Source organism: Lynx rufus, unplaced genomic scaffold (assembly GCF_022079265.1).
Source record: "Lynx rufus isolate CCGP_SWC_20201006 ecotype Redwood Valley unplaced genomic scaffold, mLynRuf1.p SCAF_12, whole genome shotgun sequence".
NCBI lineage: Eukaryota > Metazoa > Chordata > Mammalia > Carnivora > Felidae > Lynx > Lynx rufus.
Genome location: NW_025814826.1, coordinates 65,761,905 through 65,778,939, shown reverse-complemented (window position 1 = coordinate 65,778,939; position 17,035 = coordinate 65,761,905). Strand labels below are relative to the sequence as shown.

General features: G+C 57.6%; 1 protein-coding gene across 1 annotated transcript in view; it reads left to right on the top strand.

Annotated features, from left to right (window-relative positions):
• The first annotated feature begins 204 nt into the window (after window positions 1-204).
• AGO2 (argonaute RISC catalytic component 2) overlaps window positions 205-17,035 on the top strand; it is a 113,435-nt gene continuing 96,604 nt past the window's right edge. The window contains exon 1 of the mRNA XM_047074231.1: window positions 205-275. Within this exon, the coding sequence (XP_046930187.1) occupies window positions 254-275 (22 nt within the window). The 5' untranslated portion in view covers window positions 205-253. The remainder of the gene's footprint in view (window positions 276-17,035) is intronic.

Genomic DNA, 17,035 nt, shown 5'->3' with positions numbered 1-17,035 from the left:
GCCCCTCCCTCTCCCTCTCCCCCCTCCCTCCTCCCCTCCCTCTCTCTGTCGCCCCTCCCTCCGTCCCCCCCCCCCCGCCCCCCCGCCCGCCGCCTCCGCCCGCCGCCCCGGCCGCGTCGGGTAAACCTGTTTGGCGAGGCGGCCGCGCCGGGGCGGATCGTGCGGCCGGCGGCTCCCTCGCGGCTCGCGGCGTCGGGGCCCGTGGCGCGCGCGCGGCCGCCCCTCGGCCCCGGAGCCCCTCGGCGGCGCCACCATGTACTCGGGAGCCGGCCCCGGTGAGTCCTGGCGCGGGGGGCGCCGGCCCGGCCGCTCGCGCTCGTGCCCGCGGCGCCGGCGGCGGTTGGCGGGCTGGCGGGGGGCGCGGGGGGCGCGGGCCGGGGCGGCGGGCGGGGGGCGGGGGCGCGGGCCGGGGGTCCAGGGCGAGGCGGGGGGGGGGGGCGCGGGCGGCCGGGAGACGGCGGCCGGGGGAGGGGGTGGCGGCGGCGGCGGCGGCGGCGGGGCCGGGCCGCCGGCCGTTGGCTCGGCCTCCTCGGGCCCCCGGTCGTCGGGGCGCCCCGCGCGGCCTGGGCCCCTTCCCGCGCCCCCGCCGCCCCCCGCGGGTGGAGCCGGAGGCCGGGGCCCGCGTGTAGGCCCGAGGCCCGCGCCCCGCGCCCGCCTCGCCCGCCTCGCCCGCCGCCCCGGCGCGGGTCCCCGCTGCGCCCCGCGGGGCCGGGCCCTGAGCGCCGGCGGGGGGTTCGGGCCCGGGGGCGGCGCCGAGCTCGGGGCGTGCGGACGGCGGGGGGCCGGGGCCGCGCGGGCCCCCCGGCGCCAGACCGAGCCCGGCGGGCCTGGAGCGCACTCGGTTTCGTTTTTCTCTTTGCCAGCACTTGTGCGGCCCCTGCTCCGGGGGAAAGTCTGGAAACGCTGAATTTGGGCCAATCCCCGGTGGTAGTTTTAGGGCCGCGGGCCGGGAGGGTGCAGGGCGGCCCCTCGAGACCCTGAAGCTGCGTGCGGCTGGTTCTCATTCCAGACACGCCGGCTCCTTATTCAAGTGCTAATTGCCTTTTACAATTTACTAGAAGACGGCGAGGAGAGGTGTTGACTCCCTTAGCACCCCTGTCCACCGGTCCGCGCTCTTTCTTTGGAAAAGTTCTAAAAAACTTCAAGGAGTAACCCGTCGCCCCCCTTGTTTTAAGTGCACAGCGGAGGGGCCGCGGAGTCGCTGGGCCAAGAGAGCGGTCAAGTGTTGTAAAGCCTTTTTCCTTCTCCCGCCAGGCACGTGGCTCCCAAATTTCCCGGCTGGCCCTGCCCCTTGCACAGGGCATCGCCTGTCCCCTTTGTCCGCCAGGCTCCGGCAGGCTGCAGGCCGGCCCCGGTGCTAGGTGCGCTCGGGTCCCGGCCCCCCACCGCCGCGTGCTGGCGGGGCCCTGGCCCCACCTGCTCGGGGTCCGGGGTCTGGAAGCCCCTCTTGACCCGCTCAGTTCCCTCGACGCCGTCCCTGGAATGCTGTGGCTGTTCACCAACGGCCCTGTGCCTCGTGAATCCTGACGGTCTTCTTTCTGATGTCACTGAATTTGAAAGCTTTTCCGAGACTGAGCCCTACCTACCAACTTTTAAGCCCTTCCAGCCTCTCAGCAATTTGATTGAAGAATGGTTTTAATCCTACACCTGGGAGGTTCCTCAGGTCTGCCAGGGTGGACCCTGTTGGCACACTCCTGGGGGCATATTTGACTTCTTGACACCCTGGGCGGGCAGGCTCCCCGCCCCTCCCCCCCCCATGAAAGGGCAGGGTAGCCTCTCAGCTGGCTGAGTGAGGGTCCCCCCGGAATGCCCCTAAAGGAACCCAACAAGGGGTAGTCACTACACCGTAGAATTTTTCAGATTTTCAGTTTGCAAGTTGAAGGCCCGGAAAAAGTAAAGAACCTTGAGGAAGGTGAAGCTTTTGTGCTACGTCTCGCACTAACTAACCCGTAGGATGGCTTGCTAAATTGGTGATGTTCACTGTGAAGGTGGACCGCAGAGGCTCGGATAGGTTAAGAACCCTGCCAAGGTCATATTGTCTGATTCCAAGCCCACTCTGGACACTCTCCTCAAAGAAGTGGCTTTCAGTCCTTTTGACCTTGACCCACAGTCAGAAATACCTGTTACCTCTAGGCTGGACTGCTGTGCGCATGCGCTCAGGTATAATTGAACCGAGAGCACTCAGGTATAATTGAACCGAGAGCTTCAGGGAGCGCCGCTCACCCTGAACCGTAGGCCCCGCACGGGGGGTATTTTCTCACCTCTCGTTTCCAAAGACCTGTCGTCCTCCGGGTCTCCAGGCTCATTTCTGGTCACTGACAGCTTCTGGAAGAATCTTGCTCTGCTGTGGGCCTCTGCACTGTGGCGTGCCGGGGAGAGGGCCCCGTGGTTCACAGATAAACCTGAAACTGGACGGCTTTGGTTGGAAAAACAAATAGGTCTGTCGGATGGTTGTTAGCTGATGGCAGGATGGGAACGAGCCCAAATTTCAGGCTGTGCGAGTGCACTGTAATTACAAGGCGGGGTGCACCTCTCGTATTCTACACACAGGGGCTTTTAAGTTGGCTTAGAAGGAACTTCTCGAAGAGTTTCTTCAATGAAACTTTTTTGGATGTTGTATTTCCTAATTGAGGATAATGAAAAGACAGTCAACCTGGATTGTAGAACAATTACGCATAGGTTTGCTACTCTCAGTTTTACTGTACTGGGGAAGCAACTTAGTAATAAACGAATTCAAAAGGTAGAGTTCACAGTAGGTAAAAGTTATGGCCGTTATAAATGCTATTATGATATGGGAATTAATGTTTGGACTCTGAAGACGTTACTGCTTATCAGGTTTTTAGCTCTTCAGAAGAGTTAGTAGTTCAGGATGGTGGGTTCCCCGGTGACCCTGAACTTTGGGAGATGATCTGGCTCCTTGGTTTTTGTTTTTGTTTTGTTTTGGGGTTTGTTTTTTTTTTTTTTTTGGTCTGTGTGTTTGTGTTTAACAACTTAAAGACCTTAAAGTGTGTCTGAGGGAGCCCAGGGGATTGTTTCTTTTGCTTTTGTGGTGCCCCAGCCCCTGTGTGTTTAACCCCTCTCAGCGTTGCAACAAAGTAACTATTGTGACACATGAGTCTTATTTGAGAGTTGTCCAAAGGGATCCTGACTTTGGGAATAACTGGCTTTCAGGGTGGTTTCTAGAGCCATTGAACTGTTCCTGCACCCCATTCCTGTGCTCCCCGGCCCAGTTGCCAGTGAAGGTATGCCCTGGTCTTCCGGCGACGGTGCACGTTGGCCATAGAGCAGATGGTCCCTCTCTGCCCCTCTAGAAACTGCTGCGGGCAGGGAGGCATGGACCTATGACAAGCCTTTTTTTTTTTTTTTTTTAAGTTTATTTATTTTGGAAGAGAGAAAGAACATGGGCAGGGGAGGAGCAGAGAGAGAGAATCCCAAGTCTTGCACCATCCACACAGAGCCTGACATGGGGCTCAAACTTTCGGGCCATGAGATCACGACCTGAGCTGAAGTCGGACGCTTAATACTGAACGACCCAGGGGCCCTTCTGTTTCAAACCTTGAAGAAACGTTTAAATAAGCATGTAGGAAGGCAAAATATAAAAGCTTCGAGTCCTAAGACCTACCTGGTTTTGAGAAGCAGAATATTAGTTCTTGTCAACTTCTAGTTTCAGTGTCAGAACTTCAGACGATACCAGAATGGTTTATTCTTTGTAATGACTGTTACGATACTACTCTAGCGTGCTAGCCTGATAAAGTATGTTTTTGTTTCCTGAATTGTTACTGTGGGTGTTCAAAATGTAACACTTGATTTTTTTTTAACAGTTTCTGTTGTGAAATAGTTTACACAAAAGTAGAGTGACTCGCACAGTACTCCCCCATTTTTCCATCACCAAGCCTCGACAATTATCAAGATTATCTGCCTTGGCCTCAGATGTGCCCCTCCCCCCTTTTTCTGGTGGAAATACTCTAACGCCCCTTCCAGACTTGTCCTTTCACCCCTGACACTTAAGTACCATGTCTAAGAAATAGGGACGTTTTAATCTCCGCGCCATTTTCGCACTTAACGGTCCATAATCGGTTTCTCGTGTGTGCTTACAGTGGGTCGTTTGGGATCGTGGATTTTAATAAAAGTTCACACATAAATTTGGTTTTATTTCTTTTGGGGCTCTTTAGTCTGGACTCTAAAGCTGGCACCCCTCCCACTGCACACCCCCCTGCTGTGGACTTGCTGGGACACTTAGTCTTTAAGATCGCTTTTCTTTAGAGTATGTATGTGCACCCCCCCCCCATTTTCTAAGAAGGACCCCATTGTCCAGGATACCTCCGTTTTGTTGAGGAAGGCCGGTTGGAGACCCAGTTGCTACGATTTTAATTATGACACATTTATCTTTAGTGTTTGTACGCAGACCCCTTTGCATCTGGAATTTTCCGTTGCAGAAGAATCTTGTTTGTGGTGCTCTGAGCAGAAGGGACATTTACGACATATAGAAAACGCGGACGTACTTGTGACTCTGGCGTCACGGATGATGGAGACCGCTCTTCCCCAGGTGTGGGTGGGGCTGTGCGGGTGAGGTGGGGACATGGGGCTCTCTCCTCAGTCACTTCCATCCGTGTCTGTTCCTGGCCATGTCTCTAGACTTGATGGCTCCACCCCGCACTTTGTGACCCGCTGGCACCCACGTCTCCCGAGCCCCAAGCGAGGTGCCCTGCCCGTGGGCACTCTAGACGGTTGAACTATCACTAAGCCGCACTATGATTTTTTCCCTGCTTTTTTCTCTCCAGCTTTAAAAACTGAAAGCCACTGATGGGTCTCAGGGTCTTTACTTTTCATGACCAAACAACTGTGCCTTTCTACTTTATCTTTCGATAGAGCTGTACCCTGGGTGACCAGACAGTTTATCGTCTACATTGGAAACTTTGGCAAGTGATGGGGGGGCTGGGGGTGGTTCTTCGTTATGTCCCTGAGACATAAGGCAGCAGCACTACCTGGGCAAATCGGGACGGATGTCTCCCTGACTCCAAGCGGTTCTTACATCCTAGGCTTGTAGGTCTGTTCGAAAATAAAGGGCTCAAACGTTTCATTTTGTTTACTTATTTTTGAAGATTTTATTTTTAAGTAAACTCTTGCACCCAGCGTGGGGCCCGAACTCACAACCCCGAGAGTTGCCCGTGCCACCAACCGAGCCAGCCAGGCGCCCCGGGCCTTAAACATTTAAAAAAAATTTTTAATGTTTGTTTATTTTTGAAGGAGAGAGAGACAGTGTGAGTGGAGGTTGGGGGGAGGGAGACACAGAATCCGAAGCGGGCTCCAGGCTCCGAGCTGTCAGCACAGAGCCCGACGCGGGGCTTGAACCCACGAACTGCGAGATCGTGACCTGAGCCCAAGCTCAACCAACTGAGCCACCCAGGCGCCTCCCCCTCCCTCCCTCCCCCCCCCAGGGCTTAAACGTTTAAAACTTGTTGCGCCCTTCGATGGCTTTGCTCTTACTAAATTAAATTCCTCATCAGGTCTGGAGGATGCGAGCGTGGTCTTTGAGAGATTGCCACGGATTTGTACCAACAGGGCTCCGCACCTCGCTCCCTCCGTTGCCGGCTGGAGGCAGGGGCTCCTTGAACTCGAAGCCCACCTTTCAGTCCTCGTCCTTTCCTCGAGGTCACAGCTCAAGCAGTGGACAGACAGGGAGTCACAGCATCACCGCCGGCTCTGTACGTGTCCTGGGCCTCCGTTTCCTCACCTGAAAGCAGGGAGTTGGGCCTGGCCGGCTTAGGTCCCCTCATGTCTACGTCCTGAGGTGCCTTTACTCCTCTGCTGACTTGCGATGGTGGCTGGGGCTGAGGAAGGAGCCGGTGATCCCTGGGAACCCCGACTCCGACTGTGAGTGCCCAGGGGCCGCGTGCAGGTGGGAGGGAAGGTGGGGCAGCCCACTAGAGGCCCCATCTGCTCTGCTGGAGTGCCGAGTGCCGACTTGTTCTAGAAAGGTGACTCTGGCAGTGCTCCGGGCACGCTAGGGGCCAGCGTGGGGCGGGGAGACTGTAGGTGGTGGTCTGGGCCTGAGACAGCAAGACCCTCCCCCCGCCCCCCAGGGGATGGCTGTGGGTGGAGTGACAGACAGGACCCCCGCGGGTCCCGTCCACGCAGAAGCTGGGGCCCAGGTTTGGATCCTGTACTTAACTATAGCACCCCTCGCTGGCTTGGGGCCTCTGGCCAGGGATGTAATTTTTTTGAGCCTCAGTTTCCATACCTGGAAAATGACGGTAACAGCCCTGACCCCAGGGTTGTTGAGGTGAGATGTGCTGGGTGGCGCTGGCCTGGGTCCTCACCCTCGAGGGGCCTGGCCCTGCCTGCCCCCAGGCGAGTTCGTGAAGCTTGAAGGAGCACCCGGCATGGGGCCCACCGGAGGAAGCAAGCCACAGACGGTGGTGGGGAGCTGGCCGTATCCTCGTCTCCGTGACCGCATTGGTTGAATGTGGCAGGTGGTGACAATGTTAACAAAAATAAGACACGGGGGAGACTGGCAGGCTTGGGGGGCAGGATCACGTGTGGCATTTGGACATGTTGGGTCTGAGGCGGGCTCTGGAGAAGGGCTGGAAGGCCACGGGGAGACGGAGGACGGGGCAGGGGGCCGAGTGGGAGCTGGGGCCCCGGGGGAGCGAGCCCACTTCCTTGGCCTAGCCAACGTCATTAAGAACCTGTAGCCTTAAAACCAGCGGGTCTAAGAATCTCCCGAAGACCCTAGAAGTTGAATTTTGCCAATGTCCCCGGTGATTGCCTTGTGCTGCGGGTGTGAGGGCCAGTAGTGAGGAGTGGGGGTGGGAGGGGAGTAGACGGTGCACCTGACATTCCCGCGGGAGAAGGGGGGGGGTTGCCGGCCCCGGGGCCCCGTTCCTGGGAGGTGAGAGTGTGGTGCCCCAACATGGCTTTTTGACGAAACATGACACGTCAGGTTCCCTTTTCTGCTCGGCTCCCAGGTCTGGTTGGTGGCGGCCCCTCCTCCCTGCCCCCGGGTCAGGGTTCCCTGTTGCTGTGAACGCAGCCTGTCACCTCCGGGTAGAACTGGGGCAGAGGACGGAAGGGCTACCTCTGGGAGCTGCAGCGCCTTCCCCAGGAAAACGGCCAACGTCGTCGTCAAGAACCCGTAGCCTTAAAAGCAGCCAGACTCGGGAATCAGGGTGGTTCCTCCCCTGAATCTCTGTCGCTGTAACTTAAGCCCATCTCTTCTAGTTATTTCTGGGTGCTTGGGCTCCGAGCTCTACTACCGTAGAAAGTGCATGCACACGAGAGCAGAATACTGACTGAAGTTCACGGGTCAGAGCCATTTGAGAGGCTTGTCATTGCTGAGTCAAGTGACACAATAGGACCATTGGGCGTTTTTCTGGACAAGGTCTCGCTCCGTTGCTGGTAGGGAGCTTGAGCCCAGCAGCCCTGTGCCCGTGTTGGGGACTGAGTGGGTGGTGCTCTGCGAACTGGGTAGTGGGAGCCCCTGCGGGGGGGGGGATCTTGCTCGCCACACTCCCAGGCCCCGCGGTCGGTCTTGCTGTGACCGAGCTTGTGCAGGACACGAAGGCGGCAGGGCATTTGACAGGACTGGGCAGGTGCCTCTGAATCCCACGGGCGGTGAGGGGCCCGTCCACACGCAGTGGGCACGACACAGCCCAGGCTCCAGGAGGGGTGACGCCCCGGGCTTCAGCGGCAACATTTGTTTGTTTGTGGAAACAAAGTAAATGGTGGGGAAATACCAGTAAACGGTGGGGAGAAGGCACAGGAGGGTGCAGAGGCCGGGTGCCAAGGCGCCTGCAGCCCCTGAGAGCTGTTGGGTGTCACCAGGGCATTGTGGTCCCCCCCCCCCCCCCCCCCCCCGCCGTGACACAAACCCAGGGCACAGGCTCCAGGTCGGGCTGACCTCACTTGAATCCTGGCTTCACGACTGGGCGTGAGCCTCTCTGAACTTCGGTCTCCTCCTCACAGGGAGAATGAGCGGATCAGAGGAGATAATGCAGGCACGCCCTTCGCCGCTCGGTGGGCGGGAGGCACCTGCTGCCTGCCACTGTTTCTGCCGTGGGGAGCATCCTTATTCATTCTGCACGGGAGCCCTTTGGGGTGTGCACTCGGGCTCCCGGCCTGCCCCTCCTCCTTGTTGACCTCTGGGTCTTTGCAGGCAGTGAGGGATAAAAAAAACACTTAGAGACCCATGTCCCCAGTAAACAACCTCTGCCGGGTGCCTTGTGTGTATGGCCGCCTTGTAAGGCTCGACGCCAGGGACCTGAAGGCTTGGCCTCGGCGTTCAGAGCCACAGTTCCCGTGAGCATCCCTCAGAAGGGACCGGAGGCTAGTACACTGTGGCGATAGAACCCGCCCACGTAGGACTCACAGTAGTTGGGGACCCACCTTGCACGGTCACGTGGCCAGGAGTGCTGTGACAGAGCACCAGGGTGTGTCCCCACACGATGAGCCCTGTCCCAACCAGGTGGGACCGAGTCACAATTTTCTGCTTATAGTTTCTACCTGGTGACCCTAGAGTGGCCCTGCCGGTGACTTGGCGGGGGGAGGGGGTGGGGGGCGGCCACTGTGGGGGTGCTTTGTTCCTAATGGGTGCTGCCGCTTCGACAATTATGCACTTTGCTAAATGTCAAAGCACGTGGCTCCCTGTGAGGACATCAGATCACGCTTGGAAGGGGCCTTGGGTGTCTGAGACTCGTAATTACAACTTAACCTTGAGCTGTGGGCTGTGAAGGCTCTCGGGGACAAACAGCCTGGAACGTGTGTGATGGGAGGTAGACAATCAAAAGAAGACACACACCAGTCAGGAGGTTCCGAAGCATGTCTGGGGTACCTGCCAAAGACCAGGGGCCGGTGAGCGGGGGCGGGGGGAAGCAGGCGCCCCGTTGCATGGACGGTGCAGGTGCCTGAGAAGGTGAGCTTGGGGCAAGAACCGGAAGAGGAGGGAGGGAGGCAGGTGCAGGTGGGTGGGGAAGTCAGGGTCGGGTCGGGTTGGAGTCCGCGAAGGACTCTGTGCCCAGGAGGGGAGGAGGGGTCTGCTGGCCCTGTGGCTGCTGTGTCGGAAACAGACTGGGGGCCTGGCGGCCGGTCAGCGATTCCGCCCACAGGAGGTCGCCTACGGGGCCGAGCCCAGGTCAGGTGGAAGATGGGAAGGAGTGGAAGCATGTGTGACGCCCCCAGAGATCCCTGGTTCGCCTGGAGGCCTCTTTGCCATCCCTGCCCCTTGTTCTGGTGCGGACCCCAGGCATGCTGTTTTACTGACAATTCTCCAGGAGCGGGCTCTGCAAGGTGAGGGTGTCTTTGCCTGCTACCCCCCCCTCCCCCCGCCGCCCAGTACTCCTCAGGGGGCCCCTAGTTACCGGTTTAGAGACAGCTTCTCTGCCCATCCGCCCAGTTACACACATGACGTAGATTCTAACAGGTGACCGAGTCAGGATCCAGGTGAGGCCCACATTGTGATCGGTTGATGTGTCCTCTCAGTACCTCTTAAAAATGACAGCTTGATTGGGGCGCCGGGGGGTTAAGCGTCCAACTTCAGCTCAGGTCACGATCTCGCGGTTCATGAGTTCTGGCCCCGAGCTGGGCTCCTTACTGATGGTGCGGAGCCTGCTCGGGATGCCCTCCCTCTCTGCCTCTCCCTCGTTTGCATGGGCTCGTGCTCTCCCCACCCCGCTCAAAGTAAATGAATAAGCTTAAAAAAAAATGACAGCTTTATTGGCGTGTCGCTCGCGCACCGTGCAGTTTGCCATTCAAAGTAAGACTCAGTACGTCTGCGGTTGTGCACGGCCGCTCCCACCATCTCTGGACACTTGTGCCTCCAGAGAAGCCCTGTGCCCATGTAGCTGTGACCCCCGCCTCCCCGGCCCCAAACAGCCGCGTCCCGTGTCCTCATCTGTAGCCTTCTCCCCGCCTCCTCCTTGCTGCTTCTTGGTGGAAGAAGCTGGTTTGTGTATGTGGGTTTCCCACGGTCTGGACCGGGCTGGTGACCTCTTGGCGTCATCCAGCATGTGCCTCCGTCCTGTGTGGATTTCCTGCAAATAGGTGGTCAGACCCAAAGGCTTGATCTGATGCGTGTTCTGCTCGCTTGGGTTCGAGGACACTTCGCCTCCGAGGCTCAGACTCGGAGGCCGGTCTGCTGCTTTTCCTACCACTGTCGCCGTGGGGTGTCGATCACTAGGTTCCCTGAATTCCTTAGGGTTTGTGAGACGCTGACGTTCGGCTTCTGCAGTAAAAACTCCCCCCGGTCCCCTGTTTGGTTACGGGTATGTCTTGAAGGCAGAGGAACGTCAGGGACCAGCCTGAAGGCCGGACGACCGGTTGAGAAGAGAGAGAGGTCTGGGTAGTGTCCAGAGCTGTAGGCCGCTTGGGCCTGGAGGCCGTGGATGCCGCGGGCACGGGAGGGGCCGCTTTGCCCTCCAGGTGGCAGGGACACCCCCCCCCCCGGGGGTATTTGGCAGCTGTGTGACAGATAGGGTGGGGGGCAGGGCAGGGCAGAGGGTGTGGACGGGCGCCTGCCTGTGGGGCAGGAGTCATTGATGACTGTGGTGAGGCAGGAGCCGCAGGGGTAACTTTTCTGTTTGATTGACGGCTCCATTTAAGGCAATTCTAGGAAATCCAGGAGAAAAAAGTCCACAGCATTCCCTTTGCACGTTTACGGCCCCCGGTGCGTTTTGCCTGGAGGTCTGTCTGTCTCCTTCATCGCCGGTAAACTGTTTGCTCACTGCCCTGAATCATCCTGGTCTGCTCCCAGCGTCCACAGTGCTGTTTTCTTTTTTTACTAAGTGTTTGTTGCATTTAATTGCTTCTTGTTTTAATCTACTGGCTTGAGGCTTGTGTCCGCTTTTGAAAAGCCACACCCCCCAGCCAGCCCCCGCCCCCCCCCCCCCCCGTGCTTTTTCGGGTGGTGGCGCTCCCGTGCCCCCATGGTTCTGTGGTTCTCCGTGGCCGTGGCCTCTCGCGCCTCTGTTTGGAGTGGAGCGTGGCGCCGTCCATCAGGGATGACGAATGTTGAGCAGCTGGAGGGAAGAGGACCGTGGGGGCCACTTAGGAAGTGATTTACTTACGTAGGTAATGGACGCACCCTGGAAGAGTGAAACCATAACCCGTCACGGGGCGGACAGCGGGGCGTCTTCTGTCCCCACCAACTCCCGGCTCCCCTCCTGCGGGTACGTCTGTTCTAGGTGCTGGTGGGTGCAGTGCGCGCCCCGCGGGTTGGCCCCGCTGAGCCCGACTGTTGATCTCGCCGGTGGGGGTGGAGCGAGGGGGGCCGACTGCCTTTCTCTGTGCTTCCATCAGTCTTGTCCACAGCCGCGCCCGCAGGAGGTAGGCCTGGAGGTGGCAGGGCGCGGCCGCACGCCCGGCTCGAAGCTTCCCGGGTGTGGGAATCGGCCCCCTCCCCTCTGGGCGGTGGAGCCCCGAGTGCTCCCGAGCCGGTGAGCCGGTTTGCGGCTCTGCGATGAGGGGGTGACCCCCCACCTGCCTTCCTGCGGGAGTCACATGCGTTAACCACGTCCGTGCTCCGAGCACCGGCCCGTTGGGAGTGCCGGAATGTGTGACCCGGGGCTGAGCAGGGAGCTCAGCCCTCGGGCCTTTCAGTCACGGAATATTCTAGAGGTGAATTAAGGACAAAATGTCTTGGGTGAAAATTCTCTGAAAGAGAAAAGGCTCTGACGTAAATGGAAAAGATGGTAAGAAATTTGGTTGTAAAGCTGTGGGGGTTCCGTGTGGCCTTGTTGTTTTAGTTTATTTTTTGGTCTTCAGCAAAGCCCTAGGTTGACTTTTTGAGGGATTTAACTTTCATTCCATCAGGGAATCCTCTCCCTCGGAAGAGCGTCGACCAGCGGCCTGGAGCGGTGTGCCTCCCGCCCGTCGGAGGGGGCTGTCCCGGTGGGTTAGGTGGGTTATCGCTGCCGCCCCGTCGGGGTGGCGAGGAAGGGGCGCTGTGGGCCAGGGTCGGGGGCGCCATCCGCCCAGGTCCAGCGAGGATGAAACACCAGTCTTGGTTTGCAGGAGATACTCTGTAAGCTTCCCGGTGGTGGCCAGTGTCATTCCCACAAGCGGCTCTTTGAAGCGTGGTTTGTCATCTACTTCTGCGTGCTTTTAGTGAAATAACGTACTTTTAAGTGCGCGTTGTGGAGTGAGGGCTGTGAAGGAATCTTGCCAAGTCTTAGGGGGGTGGGGGGGATCATTCCCAGCCTGACGCTGTGTGGTTTCCCTCGTCCTAGACAACTCCCGCCTCCCTGGCTGCACTTCCCAGTGTCAGCGTGCACCCCTGGGGGCCCCACGGCCCTCCCCCCGCTGTCGATCCTGTTGGTGTGGGCTTTTCCAAGCATGTCTGCCTCGTTAACAAAGGCAGAAGAAGATACTCGATTTTTCAAAGATAGGAAATTCTTTCAAAATGTCATAGCCTTTTTATAAATTGAGGTGAAATTCACTTAACAAGGGATTTTGTTTTTTATTTTTTTTCCTGGAAGATTTTATGTTTGTTTATATATATAGAGAGAGAGAGAGAGAGCGCGCGCGCGCGCGCGCGCGCGCGTGCGCGTAGGGGAGGGGCAGAGAGGGGGCGGGAGTGGGGGGGGAGAGAATCCCAAGCAGGCTCCACGCCCAGCTGGAAGCCATGCTGGGCTCCCTATTGCCACCGTGAGATCGCGACCTGAGCCACAATCAAGAGGGGGGACACTTAACCGACTGAGCCCGCCAGGCGCCCCGTCACAAGACATTGTAAAGCATACACTTGAGTGGCATTTAAGCACATTCACGGGGCAGTGTGCCCATTACGTCTCACAAGTTCCAAAACATTTTCATCACCCCAAAAAGAGGCCCTTACCCGTCAGCCCTGCACCGTTGCCCCTACCCCTGCCAACACCATTCTGCGTTCGGTCTCAGCGAGTTGCCTAATCTGTATCTTTCGTGTAAATGGAATCTGACTCTACAGAACCTTTTACGCCCGGCTGTTTGGACCGAGCACGGTGTTTCCAAGGCTCGTGCGGCCCATGTTGGCACCGCCTCCCTCCTTAGGCTCAAGGGCTCTGTTGTATGGATGTCGCACCGTTTGTTTGTGTCCATCTCTTGGTGGACATTGGGGCTGTTTCTACCTTCCGACTGCTGTGAATACTGCTGCCAGGAACATCACGTACCAGGCGGTGTGTGGACATAATCCGTAGTCGCTGGGTTATACTCCCTAACTGAGGGGACCGTCACACTGGTTTCTGCGGGGGCCGCACCGTCCTACGTTCCCACCAACCCTGTTATCACTGCCTTTTAGAGAATGAAGTTCTCTACGTCATAAGCCATTTTGGCATCCCTTATTATTTACTAAAGTGCAAACAAATGCTAGGTTTAAGCATGTTTTGCCCAGATCTACTTAATACCCATAAGATACATCCATTTATTCATGCCAGGATTTATTTTTAGTTATTATTGTTTTTTAATGTTTATTTCTGAGAGAGAGAGAGAGCGAGAGAGAGAGAGAGAGAGAGAGAGAGAGAGTGGGGGAGGGGCAGAGAGGGAGGGAGACACAGAATCCGAAGCAGGCTCCAGGCTCCGAGCTGTCAGCACAGAGCCTAACGTGGGGCTCGAACTCACGAACTGTGAGATCGTGACCTGGGCCGAAGTTGGACGCTTAACCGACTGAGCCACCCAGGAGCCCCAGACGTCTCTCGCACTTTGTGTAATCTGTGACAGTCCCTCAGTCTCTGTCTTTTGTGACCCTGATGTGGAGCCCTTTCCAGGTGGGTGCCTCGGTCCTTTCAACGCACCCCCATCATTTTTTTACTGTTTCCCTTCCAGACCTACAGGCTGGTCCAGGCTCACCAGTGCTGGGTTTTTTTCTGCCGCAGCCCATTTCCTTTTAGCGGAGAGTGGCGTGAGAAGACCTGGGCCCGAGGGTGTGTGTGCTTTGCTTGTTGGGGGGTCCTTGTGGTAGACACGGCTAGGCAAGCTATGTGTTTGTTCTCACACACACGTGCGTGCACGTCTATATTTATCCGTCCTTCTGTATTTATATATGAAAAACCGTGAGTTCCTGCTGATACTTCTGATTCTGGTCCAATACCACCAGGTTAATTCTGGCTTTCCTCTTTCCTCATTTATGACGTCTTGTGAGATAGTGAGAAGTCTGTGTCTCGTTCAGACCTACTACACGGAAAGCGGTGGCAAAACTGCTAACCGGCGTCCTTGGGAGAGACAGATGTACCAACTAGAGAACTGGTGTGTGTGCGCGTGTGGGGCTCGTTTTGTGGGTGGCCAGACAACACGCCGTCGGGACCTTGTGCTTCAGAGGGCCTCCCCGGAGCCTCTGTCCTCTGCTCCCTTCTCTCTGACACCCCCCGCCTGTGCACCCCGGCATCACTGTGGGAGGTCTCAGGTCCTCGCTTCTAGTTCTGGTGCCTGACGCATTCCGTTACGTGTCCGCGGAGGGTAGTAAGTAGTCCCGACTGGAAAATGACGTTGTCTTAGTGCCGCGGGTGGAACTGAAGCAAACGCAGGAGGGCCAGAGCCCCAGCTCCTGCGCGGACTTGCTCTAGGCGTTGCTCAAGTGCACGCTGGCCTCGCTACAGAGTGTGCACCAGAGCCCGGATGGCACTTGGAACAGCTGCTAGCGGAACGCCCCGTGACGCCGCTGGCTGCATGTACATGTTGGGTGCGCGCATGGTTAGCGGCCCAGGCAGCTCAGCCCCGCAGCCTCTCCACCCCCGCATCCCTCCCCCTCCCCCCCCCCCCCGCAGCCCTCCCTCTCCCCCCCCCCGCAGCCCTCCCCTGCAGCCTCTCCCCACTCTGCATCCCTCCCCCTCTCCCCTGCAGCCCCTCCCCCGCAGCCTCTCCCCCCTCCCCTGCAGCCCCTCCCCCCTCCCCTGCAGCCCTCCCTCTCTCTCCGTAGCCCCTGCCCCTCAGCCTCTCCCCGCTTCCCTGCATCCCTCCCCCTCCCCCTCAGCCTCTTCCTTATACCCCCCAGCCCCTCCCCCTCTCCCCTGCAGCCCTTCCCCGCATCCCTCCCCCTCTCCCTCATCCCCCCCACGCAGTCCCTCTTCCTCTCCCCTGCAGCCCTCCCCCGTATCCCTCCCCCCTCCCTATACCCCCTCCCCTGCATCCCTCCCCCCATAGCCCCTCCCCCTCAGCCTCCCCCCCCTCCCCCACGCAGCCCCTCTCCCTCGCACCCCTCCCCTGATGGGGGTCTCCTGTGGAACCCTGTGGCTGTGTAGACTCCCACTGTAGGCAGCATTGTCTTCTGGTCCTAGTGTTTAAAAAATTACTCTTCCCTTCACGGTGAAAAGAATACATCTCATTTCAAAGAATTTAGGAGATAGTGAAATAAAAAGAGAAAAGAGTCACCCCTAATAATCCTCAGGAGACATAGTTAATATGTATGAGTTTATTTCTAGATATTTTTTTCCCTTTTTTCACCTTCTCAACCTTGTTTATTACCTTCATGACAGTGCACTTTCAGCATAACGGGGTGGGGGGGGCAGGTGACCTGCAAAGTAGGCAGGTCACCTCAGGGGCCAGGGGTGACCTTTACCCGCGGTGTCACCCGAGTTGCTGTTCCTTCCTCCTCAGTCCCCTGTGTGGAGATAGTCGGGTCACCCGCACACATAACCGATGTTACACCTGTCCCCCCCCCCGACGTTCGTGGGCGTTGATAAGCGCTGGGCATCCGGGGGGCGCAGGGCCCCGTCTACAACGTGCTTACCGTGGGAAGGCGGCCCCCACGGACCCGGGCCGTGACCGCGGGCAGCTGTGGCCCGACTCCCGACTCCTGTGCCTCCGTGGCCTCATGCGATGGAGCTGGCGTGGACAGCCCCGACCGTCGTGAGGATTCGGTCGGTGGCTTTATGAACCGGCTGCCTGGCCCGCAGCGAGCGCCCCATCACCTGCTGGTGTCATTATCCTTGTTCCGTGCCCTCTTAACACACCCTCCTTCCCCTCAGAGGTATTTTCTGTCCCTGATGGAGTGTTGGGGGGGTTGGGGCCTGAGGGCAGGACCGCACAGCTCGTACGTAGCTGAGAATAGGTCATCACGATCTGTCTGGTGGAGGCAGGGTGTGTGTGGGGGGGAATAATCTGCTTCATAAAACCACACAGGCACTGAGATACAAACAATTAATGCCAAAACATGTCTTCCCTAAGGGATTAGTCCCAGACGCCCCCTTGCCCTAAGCTGACTTCATTCAAAGGGGGGGGGGGCTCCAGGACACCTGCTGGACGCCCACAGTGTGGTCACCTGTACCCCAAGGCCGAGAGGAGAGAGGAAGGCGGTTTCCGGGGCTCTGCAGCTGCGTGCCCGGGTTCACCTCCTGGCCTCATCACGTTAGCTCCCGGTGCCTGTTTCCTCATCTGTGAAACAAGGGTGAAGATAATGACCGTACCCATTTTGTTATTACAACTAATAATGGTTAATATAAAATTATTCCTAGAATTATCAGGGTAATTAACATTGTATATTTTATACGTAACGTGCAGAGAGATATTTAGTTATAGCAGAGAACTGTTGATATACTTATTTGTCTTAATTATTGTCATGATTGTTAATTATGTAATGTTAATTATTCTAATAATTGTAATTAACAGTCATTACCGTGAAAGTAAAGTGAGTTCCTACATGGAAAGCGCCTCCTGGTGCCTAGGATGTGCTCAATGCAAATTACTTACCATATCAGCGATTCTCTTAGCGGGTAGAAGAAATGTCGCACGCAGCTCCTTTGGGGAGTATGCCCTTTGCCGGGAATTTGAAAATTATGCTTCGAGGTAAGTTTGTGCTAGCGTGGCCTGTTGTCTGTGGTCAGTGAGGGCCGCTGTGGCAGTGGTGGGGGGCCTCGGGAGCCTTCTCTCCCGCCTGGATAATGGGGTGGAGAAACTGCGCGGATCTGGGTTACAGGGTGCCCATGCGAGGTGTGGGCGCCTCAGCGTAAACGCTGTATAGTCAGTCGCCCAGAGGTATCCCTCTGAGTCCTGCAGGACAGCAGGTCTCTCCACGGAATTTTCCGTCACGCTCCTGGAAGACACGTCTGCTGGCTGAGGCCCTTCAATTCTGAGACTC